This window comes from Acomys russatus, chromosome 4 (assembly GCF_903995435.1).
Source record: "Acomys russatus chromosome 4, mAcoRus1.1, whole genome shotgun sequence".
NCBI classification, from domain to species: Eukaryota; Metazoa; Chordata; class Mammalia; order Rodentia; family Muridae; genus Acomys; species Acomys russatus.
In genome coordinates, this window is record NC_067140.1 from 18,424,714 (window position 1) to 18,447,611 (window position 22,898).

Below are 22,898 nucleotides of genomic sequence, written 5' to 3' on the forward strand. Positions count from 1 at the left end.
TTGCCAAGATCAAACTCAGATCATCAGGCTTGTTGGCAGGTACTGTTACCCTCTTCCTAGCATTCCAATAAAATTTAAAACAGGGATTTCAAGTTTAAGAATTAACATTTGAAAGATGTCACAAAATTGTCTAGGGTCTAGGAATGTACATATACAGGGCACATGTGCCCTGTTTTATTCTGCCTTGCTCCCATTCTGTGGGGACACCCCCCTGATGTGCTCAGCACACTCTTGTATGTATCTGTTATCCTTTACTGACTCTCCCACTTGCTTCTTTCCCTCTGCTTTTGTTTGTTTTAAGATGCTCTTTATATAGGAAGAAGCCTCTACTTGTGAGCTGAAAACTTTTTCTCAACACACTTAATTTTAGACTTTGTTTTTCTGGGAAGAAAATAAGTAACCTTGTTGCAGTCACATTCATGACTCTCTTCCCCTGCGGAGGATAGCCCAATCCTGAAAGAATGCATTATCAAATAATTCCTACAGCATCCAGCATATCGGAGATCAGTCCTGTGCATTTGAAAGTTGCCATCTGTTCCTTTAAGGTGGATGATGTACGTGTTAGGTGTATGTAACTGTCACTATGTTGATACTATGCACTTTAGAATGCAAAAGACTTATTTTTTATTTATGTGCACCTGTCTCAATGCGTGTGTATGCACATGTGTGTGCTGGGGGCCCCAGAGGTCAGAAGAGGGCATTGGAGCCTCAGGAGCTGGAGTTACAGGCATGTGCGAGACGCCAACAGTGGATACTTTGCAAGAACAGCTAGCACTCTTTTTTTTTTTTTTTTTAAAGATAGGGTTTCCCTGTGTAATAGCCCTGGCTATCCTGGACTCAATTTGTAGACCAGGCTGGCCTCGAACTCACATTGATCCACCTGCCTCTGCCTTCCGAGTGCTGGGATTAAAAGCCTGTGTGCCACCACGCCCAGCAGCTAGCACTCTTAACCACCAAAGCAGCTCTCTAGCTACAGACCCCAGAACTTTTTATGGTTTCATTCGGTATAATACATTTGTTTCTTAATTAATTAATTTCTCCCTAGGCTGGCCTTGACCTCACTAGATAGCCAGAGATGACCTTGACCTCTCGGTCTTCCTGCCTCCACCTCTGAGTGCTGAGATTAGTGCCCATATCCTCCACACACCCCTCCCCCCCCACCCCGTGTGGCTATATTCAACTTTTTGAAGCCTCTGTAATTTATTTTGACAAACTTCATGGAGAGGGGAGGGTGTATAAGGAGGAGAGACAACTGTCATTTACAGATTAAAAAAACAAAAAACAAAAAAACCAAGATAAAACCTGAGATGTTCCCGTTTTGTCACACAATGATGCCAACACATCCCTCATGCGTACCCTACCCCCAAACATCCACTTCTCAGCATCCAGAGGTCGGGCTTAAAGACCTGGCCTTTGTTTTGCTTAAACATGTGACATTTCTTGCTACTTGCACTCAATGATCCGAACCCAGCAGCTTCCAGACCTGGCTGGGCAGCTGCTTCCCAGTGGTGTTGGTTAAAAATAATGAATCCCATCACTCGGGAGGCAGAGGCAGGCAGATCTCTGAGTTCAAGGCCAGCCTGGTCTACAGAAAGAGAGTTCCAGGACAGCCAGGGTTCCACGGAGAAATACTGTGTCAACATCCCCGATGATGATGATGATGATGATGGTGAATTGGCGATTTGAGGGGCTAGCCTGGACAGGCCTTCTTAACAGGCCCTGCCAAGGTGAGGGATGCAGGCTCTATCCATCCCTCCCCATCCCCGCCTAGCTGTACCTGTGATAGTCTGCGTCTCTGAACTGATGGTCGTTGCGGCGGTCTGGGTCTGGGTGGCAGGCACTGTCTCCTCCGACACAAACTGGACTGTGCTTGGGGCTGTCACAGGAGTGCTGGTTAGCTGGCAGCCGCTCTGCTTGTGGACTACGAAGGCGTCCAAATTGCTGAAGTGCTGCTTGCAAATGCCACAGATGTGAATGTCCGCTGTCAGCTCTACCAGCACGGTGGTGCCCTCAGGGACTTCATGGGACAAAAGAAAAGTCACAGATTAATTCTAAACAAGCCAGCTTCATGGCAGGAGGCATACACAGCTAGTGGATCGCCTATGTCCTAGCCTACTACCTATTTGGAGTAGCAAACCTACTCCAAATTCCATCCCAACAGCTGCAACCTCAGATGGGAGCCATGGCCCATGATGCAGTGCTGCTCATGGGTACCACTAAGGGCTTGGGGTTTATGTTTTTATAGGAAAGTTCTTTGGGGCTTGCAAAGCCCTTGCAAGCATGAGGCTATAAGTTCAATTCCTAGAAAACATGCAAAAAGCCGGGTATGGGGCTGTATTGTAATTTCAGCATAGGGGAGGAAGAGGCAGGGTGATCCCCAGGGCTTGCTGGCTGGCCAGGTGGCCTAGCCTACTTGGCAAGCGTCAAGTCAGGGAGAGACCCTGTCTCAAAACAGAAGGTGGATGGTGCCTGAGGAGCAACACCAAGGCTGTCCTCTGGCCTCCATTTGCATGTACACAGGATGCGGGTACTGGTGCATACACACACACACACACACACACACACACACACACACACACACACACACACACACACAATCAATCAATAAAAAAGACTTCTTTTGAAGTGTAGGATGCCCAGCCCTTCCCAGGTCCTGAGGCTGTCTCCTGTCCCAACAGAAAGGTCATTATGAAAACCACCTTCATCCCAACACAACATTTCCAAACACCTCATCCCCTTGCGACCCACTAGTTCACAGTGGTGGTTTGCATGCGTGACCTCCTCCAGCACACACACACACACATTGCCAAAGCAGCAGAAAAGGCCAGCTATGGCTGCCTCTGCCTTTGCATATGTGGATGCAGACGCAATGTGGCACTTCTGCAGACATTTGCTAACAATGAGGAACATGCTAAAATCCCTGATTCTTGTTCTCATGTCCCCGGTCCCTGGATGCAACCTCAGAACTGATCTATTAGGATAGTATAGTTCAGGTTTCTGACCTCTGTCGGCTAAATTCATCCTTAACTGTCAGGGACACCATTTTTCTACAGCAGCGAGACAGAGTTAACGCTGTATTGAGATGGTCAAAGCATCTACAGCACCTGACCCTATGCTGGAAAGTGATACGGCTTCAGATGCAGCTCAGCAGGTAGAGTGCTTGCCTTGCATACCTGAGGCTCTGAGATCGATGCCCAACACCTCCTAAAAACGGGGTGCTGGAAGCACACAGGCCAGTAGTGCAATCCCTGCCACTCCAGAGGTGGAGGCTGGAAAACTGCATCTTAAGACTCCTCCTGGGCCTTGGCCTGTTCAAAGCACCTAGACCCTATCTCAGAATAACAGCAAAAGAAAGTACGGTATGAATGTTTGTTAAAGAGCAGGGCACAGAGGTGCACGCCTGTAACCCCAGCACTTGGAGAGGCAGAGGCAGGCAGATCTCTGAGTTCAAGGCCAGCCTGGTCTACAAAGTGAGTCTAGGACAGCCAGGGCTACACAAAGAAACCCTGTCTTGAAAAACAGAAAGAAAGAAAGAAAGAAAGAAAGAAAGAAAGAAAGAAAGAAAGAAAGAGAGAAAGAGAAAGAGCCACCACTAAAAACAAAACAAAATAGCATGTGTTAAATAAGATAATAACTAACTAGTAAGTCTCAACACGAGAGATTTAATTTTTATTTCTTGAAATTTTCTTTTGTGGGGTTACGGGGCTGGCTCAGTAGTGAGGAACATGAACTGCTCTTGCAGATGACCTGAGTTCAGGTCCCAGAACCCACGCTGGGCAGCTCCAACTCCAGGGGACCTGATGCCATCTTCTGGCACCCATAAGCATATGCCCACCCCTATCTACACATCATTAAAGATAAAACGCTAAAGTTTTTCTCTTGCGTTATAATAAAACTTACTCTTACAAAAGAAAATCTGGAAGAAACACTAAGAATTGGCAATGGTGGCGCACACCTTTAATCTCAGCTCTCAGGAGCAAGAGGCAGGAGGATCACTGTACCTTTCATTCTGCACCTTTCACAGATATTACGAACACACTTTCTACTATTTATGCTTATAATTTGATTTTTTCACTGTATAGTGAAGCTAATCTTTTTGCTACATAGAAACATATAACATGTGCCCATCATAAAAAACTTGATACATGTAATCGTTTAGTGGGAAACATGTCAGTCCGTGGTATCCACATACCATATAATAATGTCTGAAATCTGTGAAGTTAAACACTACATGACCACATTTTTTTTTTCCAAGACAGGTCTTCTCTGTGTAGCCTTGGCTGTCCTGGACTTGCTTTGTAGACCAGGCTGGCCTCGAACTCACAGGGATCCGCCTGTCTCTGTCTGGGATTTAAAGGCGTGCACCACCACACCTGGCCCACAAGACCACATTTGTATAACACAATCCGGGGACTGTACAGTGCAATTTCCTACAAATTCTGTCCAGTTTCCTTCAGGACTAAAACAAGGCGTTTATTTGTGTGTTGTGGTGTCCTGTGGTGGTAGGCTTACCAAGGAAAGTGAGGCTGAAGGGCACACTTGAACAAGGCCTTCCTACTCTGCGCTTCTGCAGCCTGGCGGCTACAGGAACAGCCCTGGTACTAGAGAAACACCGTGACTGAAACCATATTTGCACAACTAAGAGTGTCTTAACGGTGGTGCAGGCTTGGTGTCCAGGACGAAGGAGTTTCGGTACCAAGTTATGCTTCTGGTACCCACAAAGGGAATGTGCCATAAAGGGGACTTTTCTTAGCATCTTGAAATTGTCATTATCAACAGTGACTTTACCCCTGGGTTTCCAGTCTGCACTGGAAGACACTAGAGTTGGGTGGGGTTCAGAGTAACATCCACTTTTCATTAAGTCATACGTGGAACACTCAGGTGAGTTTGGGAGCCAGTGGCTCCAGCAGCAGCTCCCGGTTAGAACCAGGTGTCTGCAAATCTTGTCCAGGGCTTTTCAAACTTCCAGTGCTCAGAGCAGCAGGAGAAGACTTGAGAGCCCGCCGCACCCCCCCACCCCATTCTCCCTCCAGACCTGAGGGGCGGACCCAAAAGCACCAATATCAGTCAAGCTTTTAAACACTCGCTCCAGGTGGTTCCCTCAGGGTACAACCTGGCTCCATGTGGCTTTCACTGTTCAGTCCCTGCCTATACTTTCGGAAACAAAGGTACATGGAGATACCGAGAACTTGGAAAGGATAAACTAAAAGCTGGTGTTACGTCAAGAAAATAACAGAGAACTCCCAAAGTCAGTGCAAGCCACCCACCCCGACCTGGTCTTCCTTGCCCACATTTTTCCTTCTACTCTTGAGCGAGGGGAAGGCCGTGCAAACCCGCCCTCAAGCCCTTCTGGGGTGCTCCAACCCGAACTGGACCTGGATCATCCCACTTTCCTCTTCCATTCGCTGTGCCCTAAACTCTGCCCGACACGGGCAGGGGAGGCGGTGACGGGTACCGCGTGGCCTCCCATGGCCCTGCCTCTCCGGGCCGGCACGCGCGGGCGGGGGGTGTTTTGCAGGAGTTCAAGGCAGCTCCGTCCCGGCACGCCACTGGGGCTGGAGGGGGTGGGTGGGTATGGGTGCAAGGTTCACCACCGATCCCAGGGCCCCCCGGCCTGCTAGCTGTGCAGGCCAGCCCTGATTCCTGGTCCCAGCTGCGTCCGCCCAGCACTTACTTTGCACTGATCCTGAGAAGCTGTCCCCCTCCCCGGTCGCGTTCATGGCCATAGACCTTGGGGCGCCGTTCCTGGGGCCCCACGGCTCGCTCTACATGATGTAAAGGCTATGCTATTGCATTTTCCCTGCACACTCCTCCAACCTAGCCAGTTTGCTCCCAACTCTTGTGAGGCGGGGACGGATGTACAACCAGCCCCACTTCCGCTATCTAGAGGGCGCTGGACCGGAGCTGAGCTCTCCTGGGAACGAGTGGGAGGGACCTGGACACCAAGGCACCCCCCCCCCCCCCAATCCTGCCAGGCACCGCGGAGACTCTGAGGCTGTCCTGTGCCTTTGCACTTTGCCCTCCGGGGGGGACCCCCATTCGGGCACAGATGCCAGGAGGATGAGCTGCTGGACTAGGAGATCTGCCCTTTGGGCAGGCACAGCACAACACCGGGGCGGGGCTTCTGCTATGGCGGGTGAGATGGCTCAGGGGAGTGAGTCAAAAGGCAGAGCGGGAATTGAGTATAGTCCTTGGTCGCGGGGGTCAGCCCTTGGCTTCGTGAACGGACTAGGGAAGGGCGCTAAGATCAGAGGGAGGCGACCCCAGAGTAACACTGTTTGTTGTGGGGAGGCTTTAGTGAGGTTCTGCAGGGTTGCCCTCTGCTGGATGAGGCCCAACCAGGAGTAAGATTCATTTTCTTTACTTTTTTACCTGAGATTGGGAGGAGTCTCCCAGGTGCAATTGGAGGACAAAATCCTGTTGTTGTATGGTCTTGGGGAGGTTTGCCAGGTTCTGGGAGGCAGAGGGCAGAGGGCAGAGAGCAGAGGGCAGAGGGCAGAGGGCAGAGGGCAGAGGGCAGAGGGCAGGGTCTGGATGTAGGCTCACCAGATTCTGTTCATATAGGCATGAAGATACTTCACTCTGATTGACCTTGCCTATTACCCCTGAGTCCACTGGTCATTCCAACGATCTAGGGTTTTTTTTTTTTTTTTTTAGCCCCCTCCATCCTCTTCTCCCCCATCCCACATTCCCTCCCTCTCTTCCTCAGAAAAGGGGAGGCCCACCTACCCACCCCACAACAGCTCATCAAGTCATATCAGGACTGAACAGCCCTCCTCCCCTGTGGCCTGCCTCGAGTGATTAAAAAAAAAAATCAGACAACAATTCACATACCCAAAGACGATAAGTAACAAGGAGGACTCAACGGAGGATGTTTGAATCTCACTGAGAAGGGGAAATAGACTAGACAGGGAAGTGGTTGAAGGGAGGGAACAGGGTAGGAAAGGGGGTGCAGAGAGAAATGAGGGTGGAGATCAGACCTGGGGATGGCAGGAGGACGGAGGGCAGAGAAAAGAGAAGCCGTGGCCAGGGGCATCTCTGTGACAATCTGGAGATCTAAGACAGGTTAGGCGTCTGGGAGGATATGGGGGTGTCTGGGAGGATATGGGGGTGACTCTAGCTGAGACTACTAGTAACAGGGTCATGGAGACTGAAGAGGACTCACCAACCCACCCACTTCAACCCCAAATTTACCCTGCCTACAAGATTGGCAGGGAAAGAGATCGAGCAGAGATTGAAGGAATGTCTGACCAATGTCTGGCCCAACCTGGGACCCACCCCACGGGAGACAGCCAACCCCTGACATTAATGACGTTCTGCCATGCTTGCAGACGGGAGGCTAGCGTAGCTGTCCTCTGCGAGGCTCCACCCAGCAGCAGATCAAAAAAAGATGCTGAGACTCACAGCCGAACACTGGGTGAAGCATAGGGAATTTTGTGGAAAGGTTGGGGGAGGGGGGAAGGATAGAAGGATCCGGGGGTGACCAGAGCTCCACAGGAAGACCAACAGAGCCAACTAACCAGGGCCAAGAGGAGCTTGCGGAGACTGAAACACCAACCCAAGGACCACACATAGAACATGGGGCTGTCTCTGACATGGACTCTGTTGCTGGCTTTTTAGATATAGGATATTAATGTACTGTTGTATTTTAGTGGGGGAATAATCAGCCAGAGGTTTGACCTGTCAAGGTGGTTGTAACTAGGACACAGCCTCTTGTAATCTGTTAAGAACAGACTGCTGGATTCTCGTTCCTTTGTTGGGTAATCTCTCCGAGTCTTATCAACTAGCTTGTTAGGAATTTGTCTCCATGACTTCCGGGAGGCAGCGAATTTCCTGTCCCTGCTGGTATTCTCAGCCAGGGTCCTGGAGTGCACCATCACCCGCTGGCGTCGTCGCAGGGTCTGCCAGGTGGCAGGCGGCTGCATGGCCACCACCTGGACTCTCTTGAGCTCTTTACGCCAAAGAGTGGAGGGCTGAGTGACACAGAGAGCATGTCAAGTTAAGTCATAGTGGCAGAGTTCTTTTATGCAGGCCAATGGACTGGTAGAGGAAGAGCCCAAGCCTTGGTCTATGTTAGCAAGATTGTGGAGGGAGAAAGGAACAGCAACTCGCCTGACACCTTTGACTTAAGCCACTTCCAGGAAGGGGCAGAGGCAAGCAGGGTCCTGTTGGGACCCAGTGGGTAGTCAGAAGGGAGCTCCCTGGAGGGGTAAGCTACTGTGTTGCAGGGGGCCAGGAAGACGGAAATCCAGAGGGAGGAGTCTGAGTGACAGTAGGGAAGGAGGGCGGGCACATAGGTCAGAGGGCGGAGCCCTTGTGGTGTGGAGGAAGAGGAGGAGAAGGGGAGGAGTCGGGATGAGGAGGCGGTAAGGCCTTAGATTCCAGTGTAGAAGCAGGAAATGGTGGCTAACGGACAAGGGTGGGTGGGATAGATGGAGCAGAAGGAAGATTGGAAGGCACAGGTCAGGGAAGGGAAGTCCGAGCTGCAGGAGGCTCAGAGCCAACCTGCTATGCCTTCCCCGTCGCGGTGGACTAAACCTTCTGGAAACTGGAGCCAGAAGCAATCTTCTCCCTCAGGTTGCTTCTGTCAGGCAGTTTGTCACAGCAATGAGAAAATCCACTGCCATAGTAACTAATTCAGCACAAGCCTTTGTTCCGGGAAAGGATGTTTCCCTTTGCAGTAAAGAGCAAAACGGCAACAGGGCCAACATAGGAACATTAGAGATTCCATTTAAAGTTCATAGCAGCGGTTGCTTTGTTTTTTATTTTTATTTTTTTTTCAAAGATTTATCTATTATGTATACAGCATTCTGCCTTCAGGCCAGAAGAGGGCACCAGATCCCACCACATATGGCCGGGAGCCACCGTGTGGTCGCTGGTAACTGAACTAAGGACCCCTGGAAGAGCAGCCAGTGCTCTCAACCTCTGAGCTATCTCTCCAGCCCCTGCTTTTATTTTTAAGTAATTAATCAAAGAGTCCAGAAGAGAGCTTTGGCGTCAGAGCTCATGGCTAAGATGACTCAGCAGTTAAAAATAGCTGTTGTTTTAAAAACACCTTCCCTTTTTTTTTTTTTTTCTTTCTTCCAGGTAAAGGCTTTAAGCGTACAGGCAATTCTGCTGGCCCTGGCCTGCCCTCTGGGCGCTAGCAAAGCCTTACATCATCCTCAGGGTGGTGCTGTTGCTGCGCTGGCTACTACTGCTGCAGCTCAGCTGTGCTGGGTGTCTGTAGGAGAAAAGGACTGCCTACCTGCCACCCCAGCTCACTCGTGCTCCCCCCTTTCTCTCTCTCCTCTTTCTTTCCCCTCCCCCCTCTCTCTTCTCTCTATCCCTCTTTCTTTTCCCTCCCTCCCTTTCTCCTCTCTCTCCCCTCTCTCTCTGTCTCTCTCCCTCTCTCTCCCCCTCCTCTCTCTCTCCCCCCCCCCTCTCTCCCCTCTCTCTTTTCTCTCCCTCCCTTCCCCCCTCCCCCTCCCTCCCTCTCTGCCTCTCTCTCTTTCCCCCCACCTCTGTTCCCGCTGTTTCTCTCTTGTGTGTCCTTACTATTCCCTTTATCTGCCTCCCTCTCTCTGCCCTCATGGTTCACTCACTGTCTTTACCTCTTCTTCAGGCCCCCACTCCTCACTTCCCCCAACAAACTTCCTTATATCAGTTCTGTTGCATGGCATAATTCCTCAGGGGGTACACCTTCGCATCGACCCCCCCATGGTGCACCCTCACTGCTAGCAAACCTTAGCAGTGACTCTGGTGTGGCCTAAGGCTTGATTGCTCAGTTGACCACAGCTGGTGAGCCAGCGGTGTCCTTGGCCTCCCTCTGTTCTGCTCTGCATCTTGGGGAAACCTATGCTTGTCCTTACTGCTTAGGCTTCCAGCTTCCTGCTGGGTCTGTCTAAAGGGGGGGGGATGGGGAAGTCATCTCTGGTCTGGTCTCCATGGCCGCGTCTCCTCCTGAAGTCCAGGCTGGGCTCCCCGGGACTTCACTTCCGCCAGGTGAATTTGGCCAGTGCTCTCTGAAACATAAACATCTTCCTTTATCTCCCCTTTCCTCCCTTTCTAGGGGAGAGAGGGCAGTGGCTTCCAGGCGTCATGTCTGTCACATCACTGTTGGCTTTTCAGTTCCTTTTGTCACTAGATATCAGTTTTCGGCTCCTGAGGACTCTCATTCTCTGCGTGGCTTCTTTTCTTCCTGTCAGACCCTGAGGGACACAGCTGGAGGAGGGCATGACACACCGAACCTTTTGTTTTTGTGCCTAGACCGTGCCACAGGTGGTCTTACCTGGGTGGGTGTCTCACACTCTCCCAGGGGACTTGCTGAGGCCACACGTGTTCGGGTGCCACCTAGATGTTCTGAACAGAATGCCAAGGATGGGGGCAGGCGTCGGTCCAGGCGTGCACACCTCAGAGACATGCCCCAGGTGAGTCTAGCTGGAATCTTGGACGGGGACCGAGGGGGAATTCCCATTCTAAAGTGGGTTCCCTAATGTTTAGCAATGGCTCGTCACATTTTACATAAACATGAATGTCAGCAAAGACACACTTGAACCTTAATGCCACTGCTAAGCCCTTAATGGGAACAATCAAGACTGAACCTGCTGGGCACTGGGTGGTGGGCACACAACCACTTATTTTCCTGAGAGTTCACCTGGCATCTAACTCGAAATGACAGACCTGTGGTTTTCAGTGTGTGCCCATCAGATAATGTCTCACAAAGCAAGCACACACAAGCCTGCTTCTCTCTTCTGTGTGTGCAGCTAAAGGAACATGAAGATAGCCAAACCTCACTATGGGGCACACAATGAAAAGCAAGTTCCAACCCCTCCCCCCACTACCACCCAGATTCCCTATATTATACTGGTTGGGACCTCAGATTAATTCCCTTTTCCAGGAATTAATCCTTGATACCAGTTTCTTTTTCTTTCTTTCTTTCTTTTTCATTTTCTTTTCTTTTTTTTTTTTTTTTGAGACAGGGTTTCTCTGTGTAGCCTTGGCTGTCCTGGACTCGCTTTGTAGACCAGGCTGGTTTAGAACTCACAGCGATCCAACTACCTCTGCCTCCTGAGTGCTGGGATTAAAGGTGTGCCATACCGCCACCACCACCACCACTGGCTCTGATACCGGTTTCTTAAGGGTGCCTTAAAAACTTACAGATACACAAAAGGGCACATGCATATTCAAGATTTTTTAAAAGACCAAATGACTACAATGGGGAGAGAATCCCCTCTGTGCTTTCTTTTGAATAACAGTAACACTAAGGAGACAGAAGCAGGTGGATCTCTGTGAGTTCGAGGCCAGTCTGGTCTACAAAGCCAAGGCTACACAGAGAAACCCTATCTCAAAAAAACAAAAAACAACCAACCAAACAAGCAAACAAAAAACACCCCACAACAACAACAAAAAGCAAAAACAAAAAATCCAATGAGATCAGGGAAACACACTTCTTGGTGAATCTAGGTTTGCTTCAAGGATTTAAGGGGAGTTTAGATTTCTTTCCACAGTCTTTCACCTGTGGAGTTCAGTGGATGTCTTGCAGGTTGCTTTGGGGGGGAATTTTTATAATAATGCTAAGGAACTGCACACCACGCAACAGGTTTTGATACAAAGAGGTTTATCTGAAGTGGGAAGGGAGGAGAGTTAGAGGCCCAGTTAACTTGAGGGTGGAGAGAGACAGGAAGAGAGAGACAGTGGGTGAGCATCAGGGGGCTGGGAGGGAGGTGGGGAGGAGTGAGAAGTGAGAGAAGGGGGAAGGAGCCCCAGAGAGAGATGGAGGGAGAGAAACTGAAGGAGGGAGGGAGGGAGGGAGGGAAGGGGAGAGGGGGGGGAGAGAGAGAGAGAGAGAAATATCTCCAGAGGAGGCAGGCGGGTTCTTACATTTATTTTTATAAAACTGTGTTTGTCTCTTAGTTTCTCTCTTAACCCGGCTATCACACAATAATTGAGACTCTTTAATATTTGTTTATATGGCTTCCCAACACAATCTTGAGCAGTTTAAGTCTGTTCTTAACCCTCCATGTTATTTTGTCTTACTCTCAGCAAGCACCCGGGCAATACTTGCATTTTACAGCTCTCCTTGGCTACAAAGCCCCTTTCTCCTGATCTTTCTTGGACCTCTCTCGGCCTGTACTCAGTCCCCTACTTCCTCCTCTAACTCCTCCTCCCCTGGCTGGCAGGAAGTCCGGCCCTATTCTCTCCCCATCAGCCATTGCCTGTAAGCTGCTTTATTGGCACAATAGGGGAGCAGTGTTTATACAATGGGTTCTTATCTCCTTATCTCCCTCACACCTGAGAAGGAGAAATTATAATCGAAATGAATCTGCGGATCAGTCAAAATGACGGAGATGACTACTCAGCCCATAATCCACTACCTAGAAAGTTGTCCCAGGCTCTGGTGGTTTCCATGGAGAAGAGGGGAGAGACAGTCTAGCCATCAGGCACAGAGGATGCGAGCCTTTTTCTGTGGAAGAACATTAGAGAGTCTGATCTCACTTTGTTTTCAGCAATATGAGACAATAACTGTGCTGGTGTCCCCAGTTTGTCCCCAATTTAGGCTGGGCCCTAGCATTAGCCTAGGCATTGGGAGCAGTCTTTTCCAGTGGTTAGTGTACAATAATCCAGGGTTGAAGTCATCAGTGTTGTGCACAAATCTTGGAGACTTCAGTAGTCGTTTTGCCAAAGCTGCTTGCTTCCGAATAGTCATTGGTGGGAATGGATGTGTGTTGCTGCTGGCTGTGACCCTCTGCATGGAGAGAGCGTAGGAGAGCAACCAGGTGGCGCAAAACAGGATTTGGATCAAGGAAAGAGGCATAAAGAAAGGAAAGATTTTCATGGTCCCCTGATTGCTTGGGCAGTGTGATGAGGCAATTTAAAAGGTAGGTGTCCCCAAAAGCTTGGAGGTCTGGCTGGGGACAGCCTTCCCATGGGTAAAGAGAGAAGTAAGCCACAGCTCTGAACCTAGGGCGTCCCTGAGGGCACAGAGGGGCTAGAGACGAGTCGTGGGTCACCACACACTTGCCAGGACTGAGGGTAGATGCCCGAGTGGCGCGGTTTCACTTGGCACCAGGATTTTTGAGTGTGAGAAAGGGAGGGGAAACCTGCCAGTAGAAAGGAAAAGATCACCTAGGGAAGGGATCTGGATCAAGGTCAGCGAAAACAGCTGGCTGTTGCCGCTTAGTGATGAGCAGGAAGGGAAAACCCACCACTCAGTGTTGGGTGAGGCACCTAGTGATTGGTGGAACAGAAAGCGAATCTGTTGCGGGCAGCATTGTGGGTAGAAGGGGTCCTGGCATGCCCAGACAGACACTACTGGCAGAACCCCATCTGGTCACGGCACCAGTGTTATAATATATAATAAAGGCTGCCATGCAAGGGGTGGAGGGAGCAAGAACATCAAAATGCACTGATTATATGGTGAAGGGGGAAGCCCTTCCCCTGGAAAGTTCTGGGTAGAGGGTGGGGTATGCCAGCCATGCCTTGCAGCAGCAGCTAGGGATGCTGGGGGAACCTGGAGCTGCTTGTCCTGGATCTGGAGTACAACATCCCAGCCTTCTGTTGATAACAAATGGATAAAGGAGGTGTCTTTGGTTACTATCTGCTGACATGGGGACATTGATGTGGGGGGGGTGCCCCAGAAGGCTGGAATGTTGGCCGAGTCCAGGAAGAGCAAGCAGCCGTCTTGCTTGGTGTCCAGGATCTGAAAACATCTGTGCCTAGGAGGGAAAATGCAGGTTCTGCTGACCACAAATAGAGCACCACCCCCATCCAAGCTTTCACAGCAAGCCCTTAACCACTGAGCAATTTCTCCAGATTTTAAAAGTGTTGCCTTCGCTTCTTAACATATACCCTACTGCTGTGAGCCACTACACTTGTTGTCTCTTGTTCTCTTGAATAGAAAATGCAAAAGAGAAAATTTTAGACGTGAATCAATAATGCCATATCATAAAACTTCTACTTGCAAAATGTGTGAGTCCGAGTTAGCCTCAAGGGTGCACTCCTTCTGCTTCAGTATCCCCAGGGCTGGGCTTACAGGTGTGTACCATTACACCCCACCAGAGGCTAGCGTGAGAACTCAGTCTTGAGTCCATGGACGCAGTTACAGTGTTGAAAGCCAGGGGCTAACACACAAGGTAAACATGGCCAGCCAGACTTACATTCTCCTTTGGCAGGAACATGAAGTGGCCCAGACCAGAAACAGAAAGGCCTTTTTATGGCGAATGTTCAAGTGATTTAAAAAAAAAAAAAAGAAAGGCAGAAATTTGCAGTTATTTTTATGATCATGGAAAAGGTACATGTTAATGATCATACAGTTACACAACATGAAACATTTTATGGACAAGTCAATTCTCAGAGCAATGGCAACAATTTGCAGTGTGTATTTCACAAGATTATTGAGGAAGAACAAACAAACAAAAAAAAATCAGTTGACTTTAGCTAAGGACATGATCCAAGTCTAACATTGTTTCCCTAAAAAGAAAAATGGAGTCAGCTGCCCCTTAACAGGCACATCTTTCCCTGTTAAATTCTATTTATTTATTTTTATTTTAGGTTTTTAAAAAAATATATTTTATTAATTTATTCATATTACATCTCAATTGTTATCCCATCCCTTGTATGCTCTCATTCTTCCCTTCCTCCCATTTTCCCCTTACTCCCTTCCCTATGACTGTGACTGAGGGGGACCTCCTCCCCCTGTATATGCTCATAGGGTATCAAGTCTCTTCTTGGTAGCCTGCCATCCTTCCTCTGAGTGCCACCAGGTCTCCCCATCCAGGGGACGTGGTCAAATATGGGGCACCAGAGTTTGTGTGAAAGTCAGTCCCCACTCTCCACTCAACTATGAAGCATGTCCTGTCCATTGGGTGGATCTGGGTAGGGGTTTGAAGTTTACTGCATGTATTGTCCTTGGCTGGTGCCATAGTTGGAGGAGGACTCCTGGGCCTAGTTCTGCCTGTCATAATGTTCTTCTTGTAGGTTTCTAGGACCCTCTAGATCTTTCTATTTCCCCATTCTCCCATGCTTCTCTCACCTAGAGTCCCTATAGGATGTGCTCACACCTATCCCAATCTCCTGATAAGTGAAGACTTTCGTGGGACATGCCCCTTGGGCTAGTGTCCAGATATAAGTGAGTATATACCATTTGCCTCTTTCTGTTTCTGGGTTAACTCACTCATTATGATCATTTCTAGTTTCGGGAATTCCTTGTTTTTAATAGCTGAGTAGTATTCCATCGTGTAAATGTACCACAATTTCTTTATCCATTCTTCTACTGATGGACACTTAGGCTGTTTCCGTGTTCTGGCTATTATGAATAAGGCCGCTATGAACATGGTTGAGCAAATGATCTTGTTGTGTGCTGGAGCATCTTCTGGGTAGATTCCAAGTATTTTAGGTTTTTCGAGACAGGGTTTCTCTGTGTAACAGCCCTGGGTTTGTAGACCAGGGTGGCCTCGAACTCACAGAGATCCACTTGCTTCCACCTCCTGAGTGCTGGGATTAAAGGCCTCCACGTCTGGCTTCCCTGTCAGGTTTGATGCTTGCAACGACTCCGGGCTAGCTCAGGAAAGCTGTGTAAAACAACAACCAACTTTTGAAACTCTAGTCCATAAGTGTCCAGTATGAACGTTTCATTAAGAGGATCTAGAGGCAAACATGTGGTGGTGTGAATGTAAGACGCCGCCCCCACAATAGACTCAAGTGTTTGAAAGCTTGGCTCATGGAGAGTGGCACTATTAGGAGGTGTGGCCTTGTTGGAGGAAGTGCGTCATCTCAGCGGTGGGCTCTGAGGTCTCCTACGCTCAAGCTACACCCAGTACAGAACGCAGTTTCCTCCTTGCTGCCTGCAGATCAAGATGTAGAACTTTTGGCTCCTCCGGCACCATGTCTACCTGTATGCTACCATGTGTCCCACCCACCTTGATGATAATGGTCGAAACTTCTGAAACCGTAAGCCAGCCCCAATGAAATGTTGTCTTTTAAAAGAGTTGCCTTGGTCATGATGCCTCTTTAAAGCAATGGAAACCATAACTAAGACACACATGTCCTGTGCTTTCACTGACAAATGTTGGAATTTCTTGTGATCATTGATGTGGCAAACCCAGTCAGACCTACAGGTAGAATGTCATGTATTTGCCATAATAATGATCCTGGTGCTGGTTGTCATGACAGTATGATTATCCTGATGCTCTGTGGCTAACTCCCATGTCCTGAAAGGGCACAGGTACGAGCATACAGAAGTAACTAGGTGACGTCAAGCCAAACATTGGGACATCTATCACCAGTTCCAAGGAGGCTCCCAACCAGGGCCTCCTTGGCGTGGGCATTATTTTTATTGGCAGCTGGAACACAAATGCCTCCAAAAGCTCCATTGACCTTGGCCACTGTACCCAGCAGAAAGCCCTGTACTAGCTCTCTGTGGGCTTCTCCTGAAGGTGGGGCCACTTTTTGTCCACACTCAATGCAGGGAGCACTGTCAGTCCTGTTCAGGGGAGGGCCCACCTTAAGACTGATACCGATGTTTGGATGGAGTGCCGGTAACTAGTATAGTCTATTAGCCAGGACATGCGCGCGCGCGCGCGCACACACACACACACACACACACACACACACACACACACACTTGTTGTTGCTGGATGGTGGTGGCACATGCCCTTAATCCTGATGTTTAGGAAGCAGAGGCAGGCAGGCAGGCAGATCTCTGTGAGGTTGAGGCCAACCTGGTCTACAGAGTAGGCTCTAGGACAGCCAGGGCTACACAGAGACACCCTGTCTCAAATAACAACAGGACACAGTAGCATGCACCTTTAATTCCATACTGGGAGACAGAGGAAGGCAGATCGCTGGTCTGCATTGTGAGTTCAAGGCTAGCCAGGGCTGCACAGCGAGGCCCTATCTCAAAAAAAAAAAAAAAAAAAAAGTTAAAATGTTTTAGTTAATGCATATTGACTATACATTATAGTGGATTTCATAGTGACAGGTTCATGCATGTGTATATTATAGTTTGGCTATTCCATCTTTTGTCCTCCCACACTGCTGACCCCCTCCTCCTCAATTACCTCTCTTCTACACTTACGTTTTTTGAGGGGAGCATCGGTGACCTTCGCTAGTGTCGCTTACAGCGGGTAGGTGAGAAGTCATTCACAGGAGCGAGTACACCTTACCAGTGGTTACAACCCTGGATAAAATATTTCTCCCTACCCTCAGCAGCTTCACTGCCTGAAGATCTTCAGGAAGGGGTGGGGCCTCAAGAGCTCCTCCCATATCCATGTAGAGGGGACCAATCCTGTGCAGGTAACCACAGGTGCTGCACATTTAAGAGTGTAAGGCCTGGGGCTGGAAAGATGGCTCAGAGGTTAAGAGCACTGACTGCTCTTCTAGAGGTCATGAGTTCAATTCCCAGCAACCACATGGTGGCTCACAACCATTTATAATGGGATCTGATCCCTTCTTCAGCACTGTATATATAATAATAAATAAATATTTAAAAAAGAAAAAGAGTGTAAGGCCCGCATCATGGCCAGAAGACTGCATCCACCACACTGCAGGCCATCTTCCCTCTCTCAGTCTTTCTGCCCCTTGTCTGCTAAGTTTTCCAGGCCTCCGATGCATTTGCCAGGATTCTTTTGATCTCTGGAGACAGAAGCTCAAATTTAAACTGGTTTTGTACACTGGAGGGAACTTATAGTTCTATTAATAGTGTTAGAGATGGTTCCAGATGTGACATCATAGGAATGGTTCTTTCTGAGTTCTGATTTAGGAAAACTAAGAGACTCTATCATGTTCTACACTTGGAATTTAGTTCCAGTCTTTACCTGGGTTCGAAGGGCACCCGGTCTAAAGAGTTGCTGTAAATGTTATGAAAAAGAGGTCTCTCACTCCTTTCTCAGACCTCAAAGGAACTACAGGGTGTTTTTAGACAAACATTCAGTGTCTGCGTTGTGCGAACAATGTTCCCAGCTGAGCCACAGTGTATTCTGGTCACTGCCTGTTGTGCAATGCGTTCTTTTTGTTTTCATTGGCATTAACTGCTTCTTGTGCTTGCTTACTTTTCTGTGTGGTCATTAATCTGAATTACTCACCACTGGCTATGCAGGCCTCTCTCGGTGTATCAAACACAAGCCAGGATCTGTTGATTTTATTCTTAAAGACAGTTCCTTGGTACCCTAGGATACTGTTTTGAGCGTCACCCTGAAATTCCTCTCTCTCTGTGTGTGTGTGTGTGTGTTTATATGCCTGATGTGGATGCAGGTGTTCACAGAGGCCACAAGAGGGAGCTGGATTCCCTAGAGCTGGAGTTACAGTGAGCCAGCAAACATGGGAACTGGGAATTGAACTCAGGCCCTCTGGAAGAGCAGCCAACGCTCTTTAACTATTGAGCCATCTCTCCAGCTCATGGTATTTGTATTTTAAGAGTTAGCATCTTTCTTCTATTTCTTGGGTGTGGAGTTTAATCTGTCTGAGGTTGCTAATACCCTAGGTAAGGGGCCTCACCCTTTTGCTGTGCTCTGGCTTTCTCCCTGACGTCTTGTTACTGTGCAGTTCTTTGGTCTTTGCCTTTGAGGCCCCCTCAAGGGTCCTGTGCACCTGTTTATTCTATAAAGCAGCTGCAGGGAGCTGATTGACAGCTCCAAGAACACGTGTGTGTGTGTGTGTGTGTGTGTGTGTGTGTGTGTGTCAGGGACTGATTGACAGCTCTGAGAGCATAAGTGTGTGTCCAAAGCTGACTGACAGCTCTGAGTATTGATTTATTAGCATGTGTAGGTGTATGCTTGTGTGCCATAGAACACATATGGAGGTCAGAGGGCAACTTTTTAGCAGTTGCTGCTCTCCCTCTACCATGTACATCCCAGGGATTGAACTCAGATTCTAAGTCTTGATGGCAAGGGCCTTTACCTGCTGTGCCATCTCTCCTGCCCTAGTTTTGCATTTTCTGTATTAGGCAGATTTTCCAAAAGAGAGACATATACTCTCTACACGGAGGATTCCTGGGGGGTTCTCTCAGAATATGGTAGGGGAGGAAAGTTGTGGCACCCTAGGTGTCCTATGTAAACTTTACCCACCACTTGTTTAGGTCTAGGTTCCCGACGCTAGTACAGGCAGGAGGAGCCATGATGGATCCACGACTGTATAGTCAACAGTTCATAGCTGGAAAAGATAGAATTCTTATAGACCTCCAGGAGGAATTCTGCCATGCCATCTGCCTAACACCTTGCTCTGGCCTTCTGACCTCGGCACCTATGAGGTAATGCGTCACCAAGTGCTCTACAGATATGAGTGCAAGCCTGTTTGGAACACACATTTTAGTAGTTCTGATCTATGAATGTCTGTTATTTGGATTCGATGTTGAATTGAGGCCAGCACCTGCTGGAGGAGTGAACCCCACTGACACTCTGAGTTTAGGGGATGAGTCTGACTTTAGACTTCTGACCTCTGGGGCGACAGTGCAATAGGGAGTGTGTGTTACTCCAAGCTTCTGTGTCCAGGGTCCTTTGGTATGGTAGTCAACAAGACAGAAAAACAAAAACCGAACCAAACCAAACCCCAAATCCTCTGGGGCTGGAGAGACAGTTCTGCAGTTAAGAGCGTCTGCCACACTTCTAGTAGATCAGGGTTTTGCTTGGGTCTCTAACTCCAGCCCCAAGGAGTCTAACAGCTTCTTCTGGCCTCCAGGGGCACTAATACTCACGCGGACATTCCTACACAAACACACATGTCCAACAATGAAAATTCAAGCCAATTGTGGTGGCCCACACTGCCAGGATATGCTGGAGAGGAGGACAGAAGTGGACCATGAGTTTGAGGGTAGCCTGGAACACCCTTTAAAGCACTGGAGAGATGCCTCAGTACTTAAGAGCCCTTTCTTCAAGGGACATCGTGGTGCACGCCTTTGATCCCAGCACTTGGGAGGCAGAGGCCGGTGGATCTCTGAGTCTGAAGTCACCCAGGTCTACAAACCCATTTCCAGGATAGGCAGTGCTACACAGGAAAACCCTGTTTCAAAAAAACCAAACAACAACAATAATGCGCCCCCCAAAGCTCTTGTTGCTCTTCTAGAAGACCTAGGTTACATTCCCAGCACCCATGTGGCAATTCACAGTAGTCTGTAGAACCACTCAATAATGTGCACACATACACACACATGCAGGCAAACAGCCATACAATCAATCAATCAATCAATTAATAAAAAGTACATCAATAAGTCTTTCAGGATGGTAGTAGTGGCATATGCCTTTAATCCCAGCACTCAGGTGGAAGAGGCAGGAAGATTTTTGTGAATTCAAGGCCACTTTGGTCTACATTGAGAGTCCAGGCTAGCCAAGGCTAGCTACATAGCGAGACCCTGTTTCAATAGAAAAATCAAAAACAAAACAAAAAACCCCCCAAAACTCTTAAATGTCAATCCTAATACTTCTGCTTGGGGATACAAAGGAAATTTTAGTAGGAGGTCTGAAATGAAAGGTTGTTGTAGAGACGCTCTTGAATAACTACCCATAAAAACTCAAGATGGCTGGGCATGGTGGCACATGCCTGTAATCCCAGCACTGGGGAGGCAAAGACAGGTGGATCTCTGTGAGTTTGAGGCCAGCTTGGTCTACAAAATGAGTCTAGGACAGCCAAAGCTACACAGAGAAACCCTGTCTTGAAAAACAAAAACAAAAACAAAAACAAAGACAAAACAACCCCCTGCCCCCACCTGAAACCAAAAACCAAAAACCTCAGAGTGAGACATCCACCTGAACTGAAGCAGGCTTTTATTGTACCAGGGCCTCTTATGTAGTTAAAAAAAAATCTGTTGAGGTCCTTGAATTCCTATTAATTCAATAGAAATTGTCCCGAAAAGAAGACATAAAGATCCAGTTGGGTCAGCATTCCTGCCTGGCTGTGGGACACTGAAGGTTGTCCTCGCCTCCTGCAGTCCTGGCGGAGAATGTTGGTGCTAAGGAGGCCACAGACAGCAGGCGCCAAAGGCCTAACAGACCAGCCAGGGAGAGGGGCTTCTCTGTGTTTTGCAAAGATGACTTCCTAGCTGAATACCAGTGGACCCTGGTTCTGAGTTCGTCTAAGTTTTTTTTTTTTTTGTGTGTGTGTGTGTGTATGTTTTATTAGCACATTTGCCATACTCTCCCTGCCCCTATTTTATTCCCTCAAAAATTCTGGAAAGCATTAAGTGAGGTAGCCCAAACTCAGACGACAGAACCACGCATGCTCCCACATGGACAGGTCTTAGCCTATACACAAAACCACATATACAGGTCTCAGCCTATAACACACACATGTACACATGTAAACAACGCGGGTGAAGTCTTAAAACCCCAGGAAAAAAAAATGTTTTAGTTAGGGTTCTTATTGCTGTGAAGCAACATCAGGACCACAGCAACTCTTGTAACTTAGTTGGGGCTGGCTTACATTTTCAGAGATTTAGCCATTCTCATGACGGTAGGAGGTGGCCATGTGCAGGCAGACACGGTGCTGGATCTTGATCCTCAGGCAGCAGAGGGAGACTGTGTGTCACAATGGGTGTAGCTTGGACATAAATACCCTCAAAGCCCGCCCCCACAGGGACGCACGTCCTCTAACAAGGCCATGCCTACTCCAACAAGGCCACACCTCCTAACGGTGCCACTTCCTCCGACTGGCCAAGCATTCAAATACATGAGTGTATGGGGGCCATACCTATTCAAACCACCAAAAATAGAGGCCAAGGTGGATAATATTAAGTAAAGAGGAAGATATAGAGTGGGCAAAAAAAAAGACACAGGACATGAAAAGAAGAGTGCAGTGGAGGAGGCTACAGGAGAACAGTGGGAGGACTGAAAGCAGACATGAGAGATAGAAAGCAGGATAGAGGGTCAGGCCTGTGAGACGGCCCCGTGGGTGAAAGCACTTCCTGCCGAGACTCACCACCTGAATCCTTGGGACCCAAAGGAGAGAAACAACCCCTGCAGGTTATCCCCTGACCTCTACGCCATGCCATGATACATGTGTGCCCCCCTAACACACACACACACACACACACACACACACACACACACGGAAAGCAAGACAGGCTCATGTGGAGCACCCCCCCAGGACCAAGTCCACTATGCTGATGAAAGGCTGGCTGGCCAGAGTAGAGAGGTTGGGTTACTTTTTGTCACCGTGTCCACATTTGGGGAAACTAAGAAAGGAAAGTGTTGGAGGTTGACCTGATGTATTTTGATGCTAATTAATAAAAAGCCATCCCACCTGGGCGGGGCAGATGAGATAGGTGTAGCTAAGGTTCCCAGGTAGAGAGAGACAGAGAAAGGAATCCTGGGAAGAAGAAGAAGAGCGAGACTGAGGAAGGGAGAAGAGGAAGAGAGGAAGGCCACCATGGCCCAGATGAAGAACATTAGCAAGTATTTGGGATTATGGATGGGAAGGTAGCTTAATAGAAGTTACTAGAAGCATATGGGATACCTGCCCCACTATGAGAACTAGTTTAGAGGATTAATATCTGTCCTGCCCCAGGTTAACTAAGGCTATTTTAAAATAGAATAGGTGTCTGTGTCTTGATTGATTGCTAGAGGGTTTACTCAAGTAATACTAATTATAGGCCTGATAATAAACATTATTGATAATTTTAAAACAACAGGAAAGTTTACTTTGGCTCATGGGTTCAGAGATTTGGTTCCTGGTCAGCTGGCTCCAGACTAACGCAGAACAACATGCCAGGCAGGGCAGTGAGGATGCAGGGAAACAGGCCTGTTCACTTCCTCATGATGGGAAGGCAAAAAGAAACTGGGAGGGAGAGGCCAAGAACCAGATGCAGTCACATGCGCACGGCAGAGAACCTCTTCCCACCCAGGCCCCACTTTACACCGTTTCTACTTCCTCCTAGCAATCCATTTGCTCACAAAGCTATTAGTGACCATCTATTGATTAGGTCATGCTCC

The 22,898-nt window shown here is 48.5% G+C and overlaps 1 protein-coding gene across 1 annotated transcript in view; it reads right to left on the reverse strand.

The window, feature by feature from the left end:
- Window positions 1-5,868, reverse strand: part of LOC127187743 (zinc finger protein 64-like) — a 30,717-nt gene extending 24,849 nt beyond the window's left edge. The window contains exons 1-2 of the mRNA XM_051143867.1: window positions 5,675-5,868; window positions 1,778-2,017 (exon numbers count right to left, since the gene is read on the reverse strand). Of these exons, the coding sequence (XP_050999824.1) occupies window positions 1,778-2,017; window positions 5,675-5,726 (292 nt within the window). The 5' untranslated portion in view covers window positions 5,727-5,868. The remainder of the gene's footprint in view (window positions 1-1,777; window positions 2,018-5,674) is intronic.
- Between the last annotated feature and the right edge of the window lie 17,030 nt (window positions 5,869-22,898).